Here is a 19018-nt window from a genome sequence, read left to right as displayed (position 1 = left end):
GCAAATCTTTTCTAGGTTCCTACTGGGTTAAACAGATAAAATCTGTCTTACATGATAATTACCACAGACCATGAGAATTACAAAATTATTAACTTTACATTTATCTTTTGGAATAAAAGTGGGTATCAGGTACATTAAGAAAAATACCTGAAGGCCAGAGTACAAATGGGGAATCAGTACTAACCACTAAAGCTGTTAATTAAACTTCAAATCTGACATAATTTTCTATTTTTTGAATTATAATTACTGGAAGGTTTTCCTACAGTTGGGACTTCTTACCATAGTCTCTCATGTTTTTATCTCTAGGAAGATGAAGTCTTCGGTACATTCTGAAGAGGATGATTTTGTCCCAGAACTACATAGAAATGTTCACCCTCGAGAGCGGCCTGATTGGGAAGAAACACTTAGCACGATGGTAAATCAGTTTTATGCATATATATGTGTATATAGTTTACTTCTATAAGGAGAAGGAACTGATGAATCCTTATGAACTTTTTTAGTGTTGCTTTCTTATTTTATTCAGAAAGTAGCTATTGAGCAAATAATCTCTTCTAAGCAATGTGTGCAGAGCCCTGAGCAAAACACACCAGCTTCCTGCCTTCAGGCAGCTTATATTTTAATGGTTTAAGAGGAGACGGAAATAATTAAGTATATAGTATGTCAAATGATGGTAGGTGCTATTGTAGAAATTTATGCAGAGTAGTGGAGTTACAGAGTGGTAGGATAACGTGGGAAAGGATGGTTGGTAGCTTTATAATAGAGGCCACAGAAGGCCTCTGGGAGAAGGTAAAATTTGAGCAGAAGGATGTGAGGGAGTGAGTAGTGTGCTTATCTGGAAACATAATTTTAGGCATTGGAAGGACAAGTTAAAGGCTATCGCATAGGAATAAAAAGTAAGCTGGGGCGCCTGGGTGGCTCAGTTGGTTGGACGACTGCCTTCGGCTCAGGTCATGATCCTGGAGTCCCAGGATCGAGTCCCACATCAGGCTCCCAGCTCCATGGGAAGTCTGCTTCTCCCTCTGACCTTCTCCTCACTCATGTTCTCTCTCACTGTCTCTCTTTCAAATAAATAAATAAAATCTTAAAAAAAAAAAAAAAAGAAAAGAAAAAGTAAGCTGGAGGAAACGCAAGTAGGACATGTGGCTGAAATTGAACAAGCCAGGGGAAAGTAGAAGGAGATGAGGCCAGAGAGTGGTTTGGGTGGATAGAGAGCAGATCATGTAGTTTCCTGTGGTACTTTATAAAGACTTTGGTTTCTTTGCTGAGTGAGATGGGAAACCATTGAAGGATTTTTGGCTGAAAAGTGACATGATCTGTCTTAAAATTTTAAAGGAAGTCTCTGATTTCTGTGAATAGGCTAAAAAGGGAGGCAAAAGAAGAAATAAGACCAGTTAGAAGGTTATTATTATAGGTGAACAGTAACAGTAGCTTGAACTGGAATGGTAGATAAGGTGAAAAATGGTTAGATTCTAGAGAGAGTTCTGCAGATAAAACCTACTGTTTTTGTGGATTAGTGGGATGTTAGAGAGTGAGCTAAAGAGATGTTAAAGGTGACTACATTTTTTGGCTTAATCAACCTGAAGAATGGAGTTACATTTACTGAAATGCTGGAAAAGCACTTTTTTTTTTTTTTTTTTGGAAAAGCACTTTTTATTGGGGATTGGGTAGAAAAATCCTATTCAGTGTAGTTTTATACAGGATGGTTTGAGATACACATTTAATCTGTTACAACTTTTTGTGGTTTGGGTCTGTTAATAAGAATGGTGAAATTTTTTTTGTGAAGAATAACATTTTACTAAATTGTAGTAAAGTTAATGTTTCTTACCACCAAAATTTGAATGCAAATATTCATGTCACTGATGATCTGTAATGATTTTTTACATATTTGATTTTTGAAAATGCCTTTTCACTCAGGAATTGCCAAATACGTATCCCAACCAGTTCATGAGCATGTGATTTTAATTGAGCATATTTTTCTCTTGGAAAGCATTTATAGAATTCTATTAGATTCTTCTCTTGATATTGACCTTTTAGTATAACATAATATTACAAACATCCCATTAAAGATGAGGTTGAAGCTGCTCCATTGCAAAGTTAAATGGATTTTGCAGTGTGGACATTTTCCGAAAAACCTTGCTGGAACTGTAGTTTGAGTTCAGAAAATATGTTCACTGCAAATTTTTGTGGTAATGGAGATCTCTCTTCTTGTTTTAGTGTTTGGTATGTTGGAAAATATGTATGACAGCTCATGATTGTGATTCTAGCATTGATCAGTGTTTCTCATAAGCTATGTTTTGCTTTGCAATTTTAGGTTAGATTCAGTGAGAAATAGCATCAAATATGCAGCGAAAACTTAATTATAAAAACCAGTTAGCATTTGTTAACAGAGATCGAAAACAGGTCCAACTGAACTTTTTCCGTTTCACCCATATTTTTTACCAAAATTGGCATGAAGTATCTTAGTAGATTCCACTTGCACTGAATGAATGTTTGTTGAATTTATTTCAGAACATTGTCAGCTGTAGTTGTCCTAGGCAGACTGCACATGGGGCTAATTCTTCAGCCACTTTAAAGTCGCATTGACTCCTTAGCAGCTTCACAGTATTGGTTACGTTTGTTGACTCATCAAGAGTTAAGGGAAACCACTTGAAATCATTTTGCCTCATTTTCATATTGACTCTTAATTTTGCTCTCAATGCCCTCAAGCGTATTCAAGCCTGTACTTACTGAAAGACTATTAGGCTTACATCAGTTTGTTTTCTCTGGATTTCTTTGCTACAGTCAAACATGATTTAATTGATTCACCATTAGCCAGTGGCTTTCCTTGCTCTGCTGACAAGTGATCTACTTGAGAATTTACTCTGGATGCAGCCTTGTTTTTATTTTTGTGAAGAAATTTTAATTTTGTGTGATGCTTTACACACTTACTCCGTTTTAGAGTTTTCTGACTTTTCAGATTGTTGTTTTCCTGTGAGTTGAGAATATTGTGGTGAGTGCATAGTTGGTGATGTTTGATCTATATTCTTTCTTTTAGCACGGCTGTAGTGTCAGCACATAATAAACACAGTTTTTTTGCGATCTTATTTGATAACGAAACCCACATTCTCCTATGTCTTAAAAGCATGACATGGGTAGTCCACTTATCTCTTCTTGGCTTATTTTTGATATATTGTGTACAAATTAGTGATTTTAAGCACGTGGTATGGTGATACATGGGGAACTTGCAATGCTGCTGTGTTCTAGCTTCATAGTACGGTGTATGGTGTGCTGAGCCGCAGTATGAATTGATGAGTGGCTCGTAAGGTCTCTCTCACAGCTACTCAGCTCTGTCACTGTAACATGAAAGTAGCCATAGATATTACATAAATGAGTGTGGCTATGTTCCAATAAAGCTTTATTTATGGACACATATTTGAATTTTTTGTAATTTTCACATGTCATTAGATAATCATCCTCTTTTTTTTGTTTGTTTGTTCCCCCATACATTTAAAAATGTTAGCTTATGGACTATACAAAAACAAGAATTGGGCTGGGTTGGCCCAAGTTTTGGCCCCTTCCTTATATAATTGTAACTTAAGATGTAAGGCTTTCTGAAACCTTTCAGATAGAAAAATAAAATAAAATAAAAATAAAAATAGAACCAAATGTTTTGATTTTACTTCTTATAGTATGTTGTTCATATCCAGGTCTTAATACTTCATCTCATTCTAGTTAATTACGGATGTTTCTGTTTCCTTTTACTATATTGTGAGTTTTTGAGAAAGGATAGAGATAATCTTTTATTCATTTTATTGAAGGATAAAGTTTACGAAGATATAATCATGACTCTCATACAAATATAAAATGAACACATGCCGAGGATATTTAACTCCATTAACTAATGAAGGAACCAGTGAAGTGTTACAACTCGATTCAAAGGAGATTTCGTTCAAAGGAGAATTCAGAGTGCCTTACTGTTAGAGATTAATCAAGCTAAAATAGATGCAAATGGATGCAAAAGCTGGCAAAACTCTTTAGTTCCACTAGACACAATTTGCATTTTTGTGGACAGGAATTATTTGTACTATTAGTTTTCTGCAAGTTAACTTCTCTGCAGAGATGGAAAATAGTCTCAGCAAAGACAAGCCCCACACCCTCTTTCAGATCAATGAATCCCTAAAGGTACTAGCATCCCACTGAAAAAATGCTCAGTACTCCGGCTCTCTGTGAGTGTGTAGAAACACAACTCTTTTAATGATTTTGTATTCTGAAGCTTTACTGCATTTGTTTATTAGTTCTGACAGTGGTTTTTTTTTTTTTTTAAGACTTTATACTTTATTTCACAGAGAGAAAGAGAGGGACAGCGAGAGAGGAAACACAAGCAGGGAGTGGGAGAGGGAGAAGCAGGCCTTCCCTCTGAGCAGGGAGCCTGATGCCAGGCTCGATGAGGGGCTTGATGTGGGGCTTGATGCGGGGCTCGATCCCAGGACCCTGGGATCATGACCCAAGCTGAAGGCAGATGCTTAATGACGGAGCCACCCAGGTGCTCCAGTTCTGACAATATTTTGTTGGAGTCTTTAGGGTTATTTATGTAATATGTCGTATAGAAATAGTTACAGTTTTACTTCTTCCTTTCTGATTTGTAGGCCTTTTATTTCTTTTTCTTGCTTAATTGCTCCCTGTAGGATTTCCAGTACTTTTCTGAATAAACATGTTGAAAGTGGGCATCCTTGTCTTGTTCCTGATCTTAGAGGAAGAGCTTTTAGCTTTTCATCATTGAGTATGATATTAGCTATGGGCTTGTCAAATAGGGCCCTTATGTTGAGGTACATTCCCTGTATATCATCTAGATTGAGAGTTTTTCTCATAAATGGATGTTGAATTTTGTGAGATGCTTTTTCTGTATCTAGTGAGATACTGATATGATTTTTATCCTTCATTTTGTTAATGTGGTATGGACATTGATTGATTTGTGGATATTGAACCATCCTTTGATCCCTGTATGAATCACACTTGACCATGGTGTGGGATCCTTCTAATGTACTGTTGGATTCAGTTTGCTTAATATTTTGTTGAGGATTTTGCTTCTATGTTCATCAGGGATGTTGTTCCATAAATAACTTTTTAAGTATGTATTTATTAGAGTGTGTGTGGGGGGGCAAAGGGAGAATGTGAGAGAGAATCTCAAGTGAACTAACACTGAGTGAGAAACAGGGCCTGATCTCATGACCCTGAGATCATGACCTGAGCTGAAACGATGCTTAACTGACTGAGCCATTCAGGTGCCCCTGTAATTTACTTTTCTTGTAGTGTCCTTGTCTGCTTTTGATATCAAGATAATGCTGGCCTTTTATAATAAGTATGAGAATGTTCTGTCTTATATTTTGGAATAATTGAAGAAGGGTTGGTATTAATTCGTCCTTAAATGTTTGGTAGAATGCAGTAGTGAAGCTGTCTGATACGAAATTTTATTTGTTGGGAGGTTTTTGATTACTGGTTCACTTTCCTTACTGATAATTGATCTGTTCTAAATCATTTTAAAATTTAAACAATAAACCCTTCAGTAGCACCCTATCCTTTTGTGATTTATGGTTTATTTATTACTCTTCATAAATGTATAACAAAATATAATATAAATATTATTTAAAAATCTAATAAAAAACTACAGTTTCTCTTAATTTTTAAGTGAAATATTTATTTGCAATTAATTAGCAGTGAAATCATTTAGTGAAAAAAGTTAGGATCTTAGATAAGATAAAAAACCTGAAGAAAGAATCTTTAACCAGTTCTGAATATTTTAACCACTTTACATCATACTCCTTAATGTTTTATTGTATATTTTATTTTTAGTATTGATTATATCAGTATTCTCAGAATGGATCCTGTTAATTCTCAAGGGTTTTTTTTGTTTTGTTTTGTTTCTGGAACAGTTTCTCACTTGAGGGTTTTTTTTTTTTCCCATTAAAATTAGCATGTTCAAGGCTTATGGCTAAAGCAGGTCATATTGTATCTAGTAAAGAAGTTGTTAATAATAAAATAAATACAGTGGACCTTGGTGAAAATGCTCTTAGATGCTAACAACTGGAGTTCTGAAAATTAAAACAAGTTGCAAATGTTGAATTTCCAAAATATCAAAAATTTTACAAGGGAAGATAACAAGTTAATGCTCAATGTTGTTAACATGTGTGTGTTCCTCTGCACATGCCTTCCCCTTTCCGTTTCCCCTAAACACACATGCGTGTGCTTGGCTCACGTGCATACACGTGTGCTCTCTCCCATATCCACATACTTTCTCTCTCTCACACATGTAATCACAGCCACAGTGTTCCTGTAAGGTTGGCTGGCTCTTTTCCTCTGCCTCTCTTCTTCCCACCTGCTAAATGCAGGCATACCCTTGGGGTCTGTATTTTGTTTCTTTATGCTTGTTTCTTCTACTTCTTTACTGTTCCTGCAGATTGGGCCATCATCTCTCTATCGATGACTTCCATGTCCCCATCTCTAGTTCTGTAAAAATTCATTCCCCACTGGAAGGTCCTGTAGAAACTGTGACCTGTAGAGGTTCACTAAATCTCAGCTTTCGTCCTCCCAAAAATGAGTTTCTTCCTTTTAACTTGACGGTTTATGTTAGTAATACTAACTTCGTTCCAGTCACTCAAGTTCAGAGTCCTTGGATTTGTTGTAAATCATTTTGCTCCAGTCATGTGGCCTCCTCACTCTTTCTCAAATATGCCAAGTATTCTCTCAGTTCAGAGCCTTTGCATTTGTGTTCTTTTCTCCTGGAAAGTGCCTTCCTTAAGTGATCTGCAAAGCTTGCCCGGCTCCTCCCTTCTGGTCTCTTCAAATATTCCAGTCAAGTTCTGCCTTTACTCACCCTCTTAGAAGAAAGCCCTGCCTTCCTCTCTGCCTTTTTTACTGGCTTTCACTTTCTCCATAGTAAATGTAATTTGTGTCATTATTATCTTTCTTTTCCATTAGATTATAATGGAAATTGAGTACAGGGACTTTGTCTCTTCTGTTTACCGTTTCATCCCTTGTGTCTGGTATAATGAATTCTTAGAAAATATTTTTTTGAATGAATGAAATTGTCATTCTCTGGACTAGTAGAACCACTGAATTTTCCTGCTTTATTATCTCATTTGTTAGATGTTAATATGAATTTTCTTCTTTCTTTTCTTTTTCCTTTTCTTTTATTTTTCTATTCTCTCTCTTTTTTTTTTCTCTTCTCTCCCCTTTTTAAGATAAAAGTGAGACCATTGGTACATTTTTCTTAGACTTTTCAAAAGTACCGTTTGTATTGGACCATTTCCCCCGTCTGTTGCCTACTTTCTAAAGAGGAACGAGGACTGATTAAAACAGCTGGATTATTTCTTCCTGAATAATCTTGAGGAAGAGGTAAATTTTGGAGGAGGTGTGTATTTTGTTTATTGCTCCTTTATTAATAGTTGTCCCCTCTGTTTGGTACTTAGACTGGTTCTTTTTACCCATTGAGCTGTAAAAAACCTGCAGTTTGAATAAAAGAAATAAGAAGTCTTTGCAAATGTTCTTTAAATGAATGTCTAGCTCCCTTGTTACTGCATGATATTTAACAACGCATTTTTGACTGTTGGGTGAATTTTACTTATAACTCAGAGAAACTGAAAATGTTTATCATGTCCCAGTCTTCAAAAACTGAATGTCTTGTTTAGTTTTGCTTTCTGAATAATCACAAATGCAACCATTGATTAATATGCAAAGCCCAGGTTTTGAATTCCTGCCAGATATATTCAGAACTCTTCAATAAGCAACTCCAAGCCCACCACATTCCATGGTGCATCCTTTTCTGGCTGAAGATTGTGGGAATTCTCTGGCATGAATCAAGTGGCATTAATTATTGAAGATAATTAACATACTGCTGAGAGTTCTGAGATATATATTAGGTGAGCCATAGGAAATTGTTAGTTTTATAGGTTAAACAAGCTCAAAATTGGCAGTTTTATAAGGTTAAGCCTAAAATCTTTTGAACTGTTGAACTGACTCAAACTGGGTATTTTGTTGTTAATTATTCAACTGAAAACTACTGTTGACAACACAGGTTTGAACTGCGCAGATCCACTTATATGTGCATTTTCTTGGGTAAATACAGTATGGTACTGTAAATATATCTTCTCTTCCCTGTGATTTTCTTTATAATGTATTTTCCCCTAGCTTCCTTTATTGTAAGAATACAGTATATAACACATATAACATGCAAAGTGTGTGTTAATTGACAATTTATGCTATCGTTAAAGCTTCTGGTCAGTAGTAGGCTATTAGTAGTTAAATTTTTGGGGTGTCAAAAGCTATACTCCATTTTTAAGTGTGCAAGGGGTCAGTGTCCTTTAATCCTGTGTTAAGGGTCAATTGTACTTTCCAAATATTGTGCTACTTAAGGCATTAAGTGATCTGGATATTACTTTTACTGAAGCAATTTATTAGATAGCTTTTCAAAAAATTTTTTTAACTTAGGAAACACTCAGGGAGAAAGTACATAAAACATAAAATTGGAAGAGTAATGATTCTTAACAGATCTCAACTGAAGTATCATGGATAATCTAGAATCTTGCTGTTTTTTTCTTTAATAGAAGTTTCCCAGTGAAGTGTCTCCCACATTTGTGGTTCTTTCTTCCCTTCTGCTCTTCATTTATTCATACCCTGTCTTATTTCAGAAAGAGCTATAATACATATTTAAATATTACATGCAAATTTTTATTAGTAGATCTGGTGAATAAAATTCAAATGTAGAAATATACAAGTATCATTTTCTAGCAGCACTGAAGACTAGCAGTAATTTACCTAAATAAAGTCCTTATAAAGGTAATAGTATACTGTTTTTAGATTTTCCTACATCATTTTAGTGATATTGTTCAACATAATATATGATAGATTTAACAGATTTAGCTTTTCTGTAGTATTGGGATAATTATTATTACTTTCCCCCTTATTGTCTTTTGTTCCTTTGTAAGAAGGGGAATAATACTTAGATCAATTAAAATTCAATAGTTTCTATAAACATGCTTCACTTCAGAGATTTGTTCCATGTGTGTCTTATGGTGAAACTATGGTTGAGTATGGACACTGGCAGCCCCATTTGCCTTTCTTGACAGAATGGATTTCATATTCAAATCTTGATTTTTCAGTTATGTATAGGGTAATGCATATGTATCTGTATAAATCATCCTTGGCTTATGATGGGGTGACGTCCTGATAAGCCAATTGTATGTTGAAAATACTTTAAGTTGAAAATGCATTTATGTTGAAAATGCATTTGATACTTCTAACCTACTAAATGTTATAGCTTAGCCTAGTCTATCTTAAACATGCTCAGAATACTTACATTAGCCTATAGTTGGGCAAAATTATTTACCACAAAGCCTTTTTTATAATAAAGTGTTGGATATCTCAGTGGATTTATTGTATGGCATTTTACTGAAAGTGAAATACGGAATGGTTGTATGGGTGCAGAATCATAGCTTTTCCACACGGTCCCATTGTTGGCTACGAGCTGTGGCTCACTGCTACTGCCCAGCATCACTAGAAAGTATGTTACTGTATATCGCAAGTGCAGGAAAAAGTCAAAATTCAAAACTTAAGAGTATAGTGCTTTTTGAATGTGCATTCCTTTGTACCATTGTAAAGTCAAAAAGTCATTACGTGAAACCATCTCAAGTCGGTGACTATCTGTATATGTATACAGTTCTACCAACATAGAGATAGCTCCTGTGATTTTCTTTTCCTATGTAAGAGGCCAAATATTTTTCCCTTTACTACTATATTTAAGCAGAAGTGTTATTTTTCATCATCGTTATGGAAAAACATCATTTATAACCTTAATCTAAAGCTGTTGTGCTCTCCCTCAAATTCTGAATACAAATAATAAAAAAATAGAATAAATAATATTTGAGTCTGTCAAAGGAAGAAAGTGAAGAGTGGCAAAAAGTTACCATTTTTCCCCCCTGAGTTATTTTTACATGCTTTTTCCTAGCCTTGTACATAAAGAAGGTTTTGATCTAGGCTTCCTTTCTCTTCACATATGTTATATTAGGATTTTTTTGTTCCTTGAAGAAAGGGATGTTTTGGGGCCATTTTGATAATAGTATATTCTGTGCTGATTGCATTTTGATGTCCTTTGTGAATGCTTATTTGGTGATATTATTGTTGATTTTCTGTAACAATTTCATATCTACCTTTGTTGCTCTTAAGTAACTACTCATTTTGAATAGTTTGCCTTTATGCCCAGTATAGATTTAATATTACAGTCTTGCTTATTCAGCTTATTAGGAATGTGCATGTGTGTGTATGTACCTTTGTGTACATTTTTTCTGCCTTGTGAAAATGAGATTTTATATAAAATAATTTATATTTCATTACTAGAATTATATATGAATACAATGATAGCTTCATCATTTAGTAATTAATATCATGAAGCTGGGTTTGAGATTTCCTGCCCTTCTCTGTTGTTCTCTATTGCAGGAGGTGAATCCCTGCAAACTGCATTTCCTAGGCTCTCTTACCAGCAGGCTTCTGGGTAGGCTTGGCCAGTGGGAGGTACTGGTAGAAGATTGGAGGGCAGGAAAAGGGGAGAAGACCAGTTATTTCTCCTTCTTTTTCTGCTTTGAGATGTTTCTCCACAGTGGTTCTAGCTCCTACCACATTAACTCATGATCAACTCATGATCTTAGCTCAGTGATAAAAAAAATCCATTTTATTAGTAGAACATGGGTATATCTCATTATAACTATGTTTTTACTCTTATTCTTTCCCAAATTGCTTGTAAATATGAGTACCTAGTTTTGCCTATTGGAATTATATTAAGTATCTAATCTCATTTAATTATGAGTCGTTATGCATTTGCATATGGTTGCTATAAGGTAGGTAATGTGCAGAGGTGGAAGAAGATAGCTAGCTTGCTTGCTTTTTCTCTTCCCCTCTCACTTTTTCTCAGTAAAGCTCTCTTCCTTTATAGAAACAAAACATCCTTATATAGAAAATACAGAAGAGTGAGAAAAAAAAGAATGACTCACCCATAATCCCATTTCCCACACTGGTGGGATCGTTTTGGTGTATTTCCTTCATGTCATCTTACAATGCAGAAGAGTTTCTAACTTAACACCCATATAAACACAATTTTCTTCTACAAATTTCTCCAAATTGTTACTTTCAGAGAATATTGCTCTGTTAATATATTCTCTTTCCCTCATCATGTCTGGAAATGTAATTTTATACTTAGAAACAGTATATAGTTTTGTATCTTTTTCTTATATATGCATTCTGCCTTATTATTAAGGTGCTGCAGTGAAGGGAAAAATGGCTCTTGCCCATTGTGCATTATGAAAGGTGTCATAGGTAAAAGGGTTGGCTGGTTCACTGGAAGGGAGAGATCTGACTGATCTGACAGGTGTCCCTGTGAAAGGGGAATAAAAAGTATTGCCTGGAGAGGGAAAAGAATTTTTTCCTCTTTGTAGGAGAAATGAGTGAGGGACTTTTTTTTTTTTTTTTAAAGATTTTGTTTATTTGAGAGAGAGAGTGTGTGAGCACAAGTTGACAGGGGGCAGTAGGGGCAGAGGAAGAGGGAAAAACAGATTCCCTTCTGAGCAGGGAGCCTGACTCAGGGCTCAGTCCCAGAACTCTGAGATCATGACCTGAGCACAGAACCTTGAGACAATGGCCTGAGCCAAAGGCAGATGCTTAATGGACTGAACCAGCCAGGTGCCCCAAATGAGGGTCTTGAGAGCTGCAAAATGAGTATGGAACTGTTTGTGGTGTGCACACTGAAGTATGGGTTGCAAGGGAGAAAGGAGAGAAGGCTGTTAATACTGAGTCAGATTGGTGTACCTCCCACTGGCTACCAACTCCACCTGCAGAAACCACTTTCTTCCCAGGGCTTGGCAGCAGGAGTCTTGGGAGAGTACTGAAGTCAGCGCATTTAGTGGAGACTGGGAGTGCTGGAAAGCAGAAGCTCCTGAGGCTTTGCATCACAGTCCTGGGAAAAGTGAGGGAGAGTTTTGTTCATTTTTTTAAAAGATTTTATTTATCTATTTGAGACAGAGATAGTGTGCCGGCTGAGGGGAGGGACGGAGGGAGATTATTAGTATTATTAGTATTTGTATTTTAGTATTAGTATTCATTATTAATATTATTATAATAATATAATAATATTATACATTATTAGTATTCATTTTTTATTGCTGTGTGAGAAATTACCACATTATTACTATTTGTTTTTATTGCTACATGAGAAATCATCACAAATGTAGAGACTTAAAACAATATTAATTTGTTGTACAGTTCTGTAGGTCACAAGTTTGGGCAGGCTGAACTGGGTTTTCTGCTTAGGGTCTTAAAAGGCAGAAGCCAAGGTGTTGGCTGGGTTGGGCGCTCATCTCAAGAGTGAAGAATCTGCTTCCTACCTCATTTAGGTTGTGGGCAGAGTTTTAGTTTCTAGGTCTGAGGTCCTAGTGTCCTTGTTGACTGCTGCTGGGGGATGTTTTTGTGATTAGATTAGGCCCATTCAGACAATTATTTTAAGATCAACTGACCCGGGACTTGGATTACATCCAAAAAAATCTCTTCCCATCATTCCCTAGCTTTGTGTTTGAATGACCAGGAGGTAGGAATCTTGACAGGAGTTTGGGGGGTGGGTAGGGCGCCTTCTTTAGACTGTTGCTTACCACAGTGTTGCATAGTTTTTCTCTATTATATATGCTTCATGATATAGTTAACTCCTGGGATACCTTACCTGATGGAAATTACAAATATTCCAGGAGATATAAAACTATAAATGTTTTTATGATTGCCTGGGACAAAACTTATGTGTATCATGTGTTATAATTGGTGTAAATGAAAACTCTTAACAAAGAAATTTAAGGACTAAATAATATCCTATAATATAGGAAGTATTATTTGATGTTTTGTTAATTATTAGGACCTCGAATTTGCTTTATATTTTTCACTTCAATGAATATCTTTATGATGAATTTTGTTTTTTCTTTTTACTATTGTCTTATGAGGAACTAACTTATCTAAAGAATATGAAGATCTCACATTACTTATTAGGAGTTTCATTAATTTGTTTTCTAAACAGCAATGTTTAGTATCTTTTGTGCCCTATCTTTTCAGTCTTAAAAATTTTTGGTCTTTCATATTTTGAGAGAATAAAAGTTGTTTCTCATAATTTTTCATTTAAAAAATCAATTGTCTTTGAACGTTTTTTTTCTTCCATTTGCCTATATTAAATGTTTTTTGTTTTTTGTTTTGTAATAAAAATTCAGTTTACTTGCTATGACTAATTTAGTGTGGCATGTTGTTTCTTCATTGGTTTCAGTTTCCTCTTCAATAGAATGGCTGAATGAGATTTCTTTTAGTCCTCTGATTTTATGTTAAACACTTTTTCATACCCTATTTTTTTTCCTAAGTTAAAAATCTGTAATACCTTTTAGTATTCTGCTGGTATCTGTTAAGATGGATTTTCTAGACTTTGGGAGAAGATAGTCACACACATGGATTTAACAAAAGGGATGGGCATTGCGTTGGGACTGACTTTAGAAGTAGCTAGCTTTATGCTTCTAGATCGGGACACCGTGTGTTACACTAAATCACTTCAGTTACACAGTCATGGGAGAGCTTTACTTGGATTTGGGATCAGGATAACAGGCATTTGAAAAATTCTTTGAAGATCTGTACCAGTGGCAGGGATGGTGGAATATTTTTCTGGGTTAGGGAGCAGTAAAACAGAGAGGATAAAACATTGCCAGTTCCTATTTTTGTATGTTTTTAGGATCAAATAATGTTTTCCTGAAATGGATGAACTGTTCCCTTATGTGGTTTAACTGGTTCAGATTAAGGAGAAACAAATACTGACTGTCCTTGTTATGGATGCCACATCTTTTCAAACTGCCCTAGCTTGTTGCCAGTGAAGATATACTTTGGCTTATAGTTAGCTTGTGGTCAAGTACAGGCTTTAGATCTTGTTACATGAATTCTTGTCAAACAGCATGCACCGCCCCCCCCCCATCATACTATGAAATTGAGTTTTGAAAATCATTTTGGGGCTTTAATTTTTGTCTTTGATGAACTCTAAAGTGATTTTAGTTTGTCTTTGCAGTGTGTTAAAATCTCTTCAACTTTTGTCACTCAGAGTGTTCATATTCCTTCTAGTTCTCTTCTGTCTATATATTTGATAAATATATGTTTTCATTTATCTTTTATAAAAATTTTGAGAAATCTAGGAATAAAAGAGCCCTGTATCTGCTGCCTCCTTCCTTTTGCATAGGGATTTGCCATATAATTGACATTTAACATTTTTTGAGTTTTGAATCAGCTCCAAATGTCTAACTGTATTAATATTGAATTACCATTTTAAAATTCTATCCACGGGTATATCACAGAAGACTCGGCTATATGCTGGCTATAGTTAAGTTTCAGTGTACCTTTTTTTTTTTTTTTAAGATTTTATTTATTTATTTGACAGACAGAGATCACAAGTAGGCAGAGAGGCAGACAGAGAGAGAGAGGGAAGCAGGCTTCCTGCTGGGCAGAGATCCCAATGTGGGGCTCAATCCCAGGACCCTGGGAGCATAACCTGAGCCGAAGGCAGAGCCTTTAACCCACTGAGCCACCCAGGCGCCCCTCAGTGTACCTTCTGCATTTGTCTAGCAGCCTTAGTCAAAACCCCCCACCACCAAAAAAAGGGAAATGATAAGGGCTTCTACATAACTTCTTTGATTTATGTTTGTATCTCTTATGCTGAAAAACCTTTGTTTTTAATGACATTAGCAATTACTTATTCGCTTTCATCTTCTACTTTTAATAGTTTCCAAATAATAATGCAAGTATTAGTGAAAATATGTTGTTCCCTTTTATCTCTAGGAGGATATATCCTATTTGAGGTCTGTTGCTTTGCATTACTACTATTTGAAATAATTATAATAATAGATTTTCTGTTATTAAACCATGCTTAGTATTCCTGAAATAAATTCAAACCCAAAACATTGGGCTTCTTTCCAGGTATTAAACCAGTCTTGCATTCCTGGGATCTGCCTCATTATGGTGTTTTCTTTTTAATCTATTATTGGTATCCTTTTTAAACTTTTTTTTAAAAGATTTTATTTATTTATTTGAGAGAGAGAGATCACAAGTAGGCAGAAATGCAGGCAAAGAGAGAGAGAGGGGGAAGCAGACTTCCCGCTGAGCAGAGAGCCTGATACAGGCGTCGATCCCAAGACCTGGGATCATGACCTGACCCCAAGGCAGATGCTTAATGCCTGAGCCACCCAGGCGCCCCTCATATAACAAACTTTTTTTTTTTTTTTTTTTTTAAAGATTTTATTTATTTATTTATTTGACAGAGAGAAATCACAAGTAGATGGAGAGGCCGGCAGAGAGAGAGAGAGGGAAGCAGGCTCCCTGCTGAGCAGAGAGCCCGATGCGGGACTCGATCCCAGGACCCTGAGATCATGACCTGAGCCGAAGGCAGCGGCTTAACCCACTGAGCCACCCAGGCGCCCCTATAACAAACTTTTTATAGTCTATTTGTAATTATTGTTTTACACTTCAAGCAGAATGTAGAAACCTTGCCTCCATGTAGGTCCCTTTATCTTTCTCCGTTAATATTACAGTTTTTATAAGCATTACATCTGCATTCATTGATCAGTATTACAATTTTTGCTTTTCAACTGGCATGTATATTTTAAAGAACTTAAGAGGAGGTTAACAATCTCTTACTCATTTATTATTTATTATTATTATATATTATATATATTATATATAATATATAAATATTATATATTTATTATTATTTTATTATTATTTATTATTTCTATTGCTCTTCCTTTGTATGAGAAGACCCATGTTTTACTCTGATATCATTTTTCCTTCTACATGAAGAGTTTTTGTTAGCATTTCTTTTAGAGCCCCTCCACTGGTAACAGATTCTCTTAATTTTTAAAAATCTGACTATGACCTTATTTTTATGTCCTTTCTGAAGGATATTTTCATTTGATGTAGTTTTCTGTATTGAGAGTTCTTTCAGCATTTTATAAATGTTGTTCCACTGTCTTTTGGTCTTCTGGGTTTCTAATGAGAAATCCAGCCATTTCAATTCTTATTACTTTATATGTAATAGGTCTTTTTTTCTCTGGTAGCTCTCAGGACACTTCTTTTATATTGGTTGTAAACAGCTTGATTATGTGTTGTTTTGTGGTTTTCTTTTTGTTTGTCTGTTTATTTTTGTTGATCTTGAATCTGTAAACATGTATCCTTCAACATATTTGTTATATTTTCATGAAGGAGAGTTATTAGTTCAAATAGGTTTTTTCTTTTCTGTAACAGTGTTTCTTCTCAGTAGGTATCTATGGGTCTGTTCATATTTTTCAGTCTTTTAAAACATTTTAAATATATGCTCCTCAGAGCATAGTTTCTTTTTGTCTGTTAGGTTCCACTGACTTTCTCTCTTATTTCCATTCTGCTCTTGAGTCAAGTCAGAGTTTTTTATTTTAGATATTACATTTTTCAGTTTTGAAATTTTTATTTGATCTTTTAGTGTGGTTTACGGTTTTCCTCAAGGAATTTTTGTCTTTCCATTGGTTTCAATATCTAATGCAGTGTGTTTATTCTCTTTATGTTTTAAAGTCTTTGGTAATTCTAGCATCTGTTTCATTTCACAGTTGGCATTTCTTGATTGTCTTTTCCCTTGGGAATTGCCCATATTTTACTGGTTTTGATGTATCTAGTAATTTTGGGTTGCATCAGGGACATTTTGAATGTTGTTTTGTGAGACTGGCTCCACTAACATCCTCTAGAGAATGTTGACTTTTTTTTTTTTTTTTGGTCCTGTCAGGCATCAGCCTAGTTGGGTTCAGACTGAGCTTTCTTTCTGGACTTCCTTAGGTGGTAGTTTTGGCATCAGTTCAGTTTTACAGCCTTTGCTACATCTTATTTTAATTAGGGATTTCACACACAGTGCTCTGAAAGGATGCTTTTTCTGGTTTCTTGGACTGGAAGGGTGGCGTTCTCCGAGTTTTAGCCTCTAGTATTGCACATATTTTTTCCCGAGGGGGCTACTGGTAGGTCTAAGTAGTGAGGAAAAAAAAAAATAAAAAAAATAGGAAATTATCTCTACAATCTTTATATAACAGGGTCCTTTTAAAATTGTTTTTCTATTCAGAAGAATGGGTTTTCACTTAGGATCTTATGTGCCCATGCTAAAGCTGAAATGGTGTCAGGTCTGTTCTTGGGCCAGTCTGGAAGAGATCAATGAGGGAAAAAAAATCTCTTGACTCTTTCCCCCCACATTCAGGGGGCAGTTTTCAAGTCCTTTGGCCAGAAAGTTGGATTATGAGAGTTTTGCTGACCCTACCTATACTTACCTCCTGATTCAGCCTGTCCTTGGGTCAATCCAGGAGGTAACAGAGTGGGGGAAAATGAGGGGCACCCTGCCACTTTATTAATCACTCTTCAGCTTTCGAGTGTGCTTCCAAATCTACCTGCCTCGTTAAATTTTCTAGAGCTCTAAAGTAATTGCATGTTTATATTTTATCTCATTTTGTTATCTCCAGAATTTTTATTATAAATAGTGGAAGAGGCTGGAAACTTCATATTCTTTTTTTGAAATAAATTTTGTTGGATATAGAATTCTGTGTTACACTTATTTAAGAAAGCAACTAAAAGTGCTTAGTCCAAATGTTCTGCTTTTATTCTATTTATTCCTGTGAATGTAATGTATATTCTTTTTTTTCCCCTTTGGCAGCTATTAAGATTTTCTTTTTATCAGTGCTTTTTAGCCATATGATTATAATAGGCCCTGTGTAATTTCCTAAGTGTTTATCAGACTTTTTATTTATGAAATTTTCTGGATCAGTGTGTTCATAATCATCATAAAATTTGTAAATTTTTAATCCATTTTTTTAAATGTTTTTTCTATTCCTCTTCTCCTTCTTAATCCCCCTATCACCATCCCCAGAGAAGGCATTTTCCTCTCCTTTTTTGACTTCAGTGACATGTACGGTTTTGATTTTTTTCCAGTTACATGTATGTTTAATGGCTTTATGTTGTTGCATATGTCCGTGAGACTTTTTTTTATGGTCTTTTTCTTTCACACACAAAAACTAAAAAGCAAACAATTTTTTGTGCGTTGTTTTCTTGCTACTTCTTAAGTTCACTGGTCTTTTCTTCTGCTGTGTGTCTATGTGCTATAACCCTTTTTAAGTGAATATATGAATAATTTACAGAATAAATAATGAAAACCCACTTTATTAAAAATTTTAATGGGAATTTAAGCACAGCAAACTTCTTTATGTCAGGTAAATTTTGGTACACAAATTTCATAAAAATCGAGAGAATATTGTTACATACTATTTTAGCAAATTAAGATGATCTAAGTTGTTGCAAAATATTATGTGATAAAGTCTTTTCAGTTGAATGACTACTGGAAAATATTTTCATTTTGTCGTTAAAAAGATATTGTTTATCATAATTTTTTTTTGTTTATCATAATTTTTAAGTTGTACAGTATTCATCTAGGATATTATCAACCTGAATTGTCATTTACATGATCAATTTCACTGCATATTTTTTAAGAGTCTAGAGTTAGAGTTTATCCCTTACCCCTGCACCCGAAAAGGCCAGTCTGTTCTCTGTATTTATGAGTTTGGTTTTTTTTTTTGTTTGTTTTTATTTTTTGAGTTTGTTTTGTTTTTTAGATTTTACATATAAGTGAGATCATTTGTATTTGTCTTTCTCATTCTGACTTATTTCACTTAATATAATGCCCATCAAGATCCATCCATGTTGTTGCCAATGGAAGGATTTCATTCTTTTTTATGGCTGAATAGTATTCTATTACATATACATCCTTGCAAATCTCCTCTTAAGTCATTTTAACTTCTCATCCTGTTTTTTCCTCCCTATTGCACTCTGTGGCATTGGCTATAATAACTCAGTTTTTCTGTTACAAACCATAGGTAATATATTGTAAATTTTTTTTACGATAGATAATTGGATTTGCTGTTTATTTTGTGCAGAATAT

The 19018-nt window shown here is 35.0% G+C and overlaps 1 protein-coding gene across 5 annotated transcripts in view; it reads left to right on the top strand.

Annotated features, from left to right (window-relative positions):
- The window catches only part of ARHGAP32 (Rho GTPase activating protein 32), a gene marked incomplete at its 5' end in the record, with an annotated part of 299813 nt that overhangs the window by 109011 nt on the left and 171784 nt on the right, over positions 1-19018 (top strand). For 4 of the 5 annotated variants that reach the window (XM_082683941.1, XM_082683944.1, XM_082683940.1 and 1 more), the window contains one exon: positions 307-415. In XM_082683941.1, coding sequence (XP_082540067.1) covers positions 311-415 — 105 coding nt within the window. Of the gene's footprint in view, positions 1-306; positions 416-7217; positions 7388-19018 lie in introns of those variants that run through there. The other variant, XM_082683942.1, reaches the window with a different exon arrangement.

This window comes from Mustela nivalis, assembly GCF_964662115.1.
Source record: "Mustela nivalis genome assembly, chromosome: 9".
Taxonomy (NCBI): domain Eukaryota; kingdom Metazoa; phylum Chordata; class Mammalia; order Carnivora; family Mustelidae; genus Mustela; species Mustela nivalis.
Note: the sequence above shows the minus strand (reverse complement) of the source record. Positions and strands in the feature narration are given on the sequence as shown.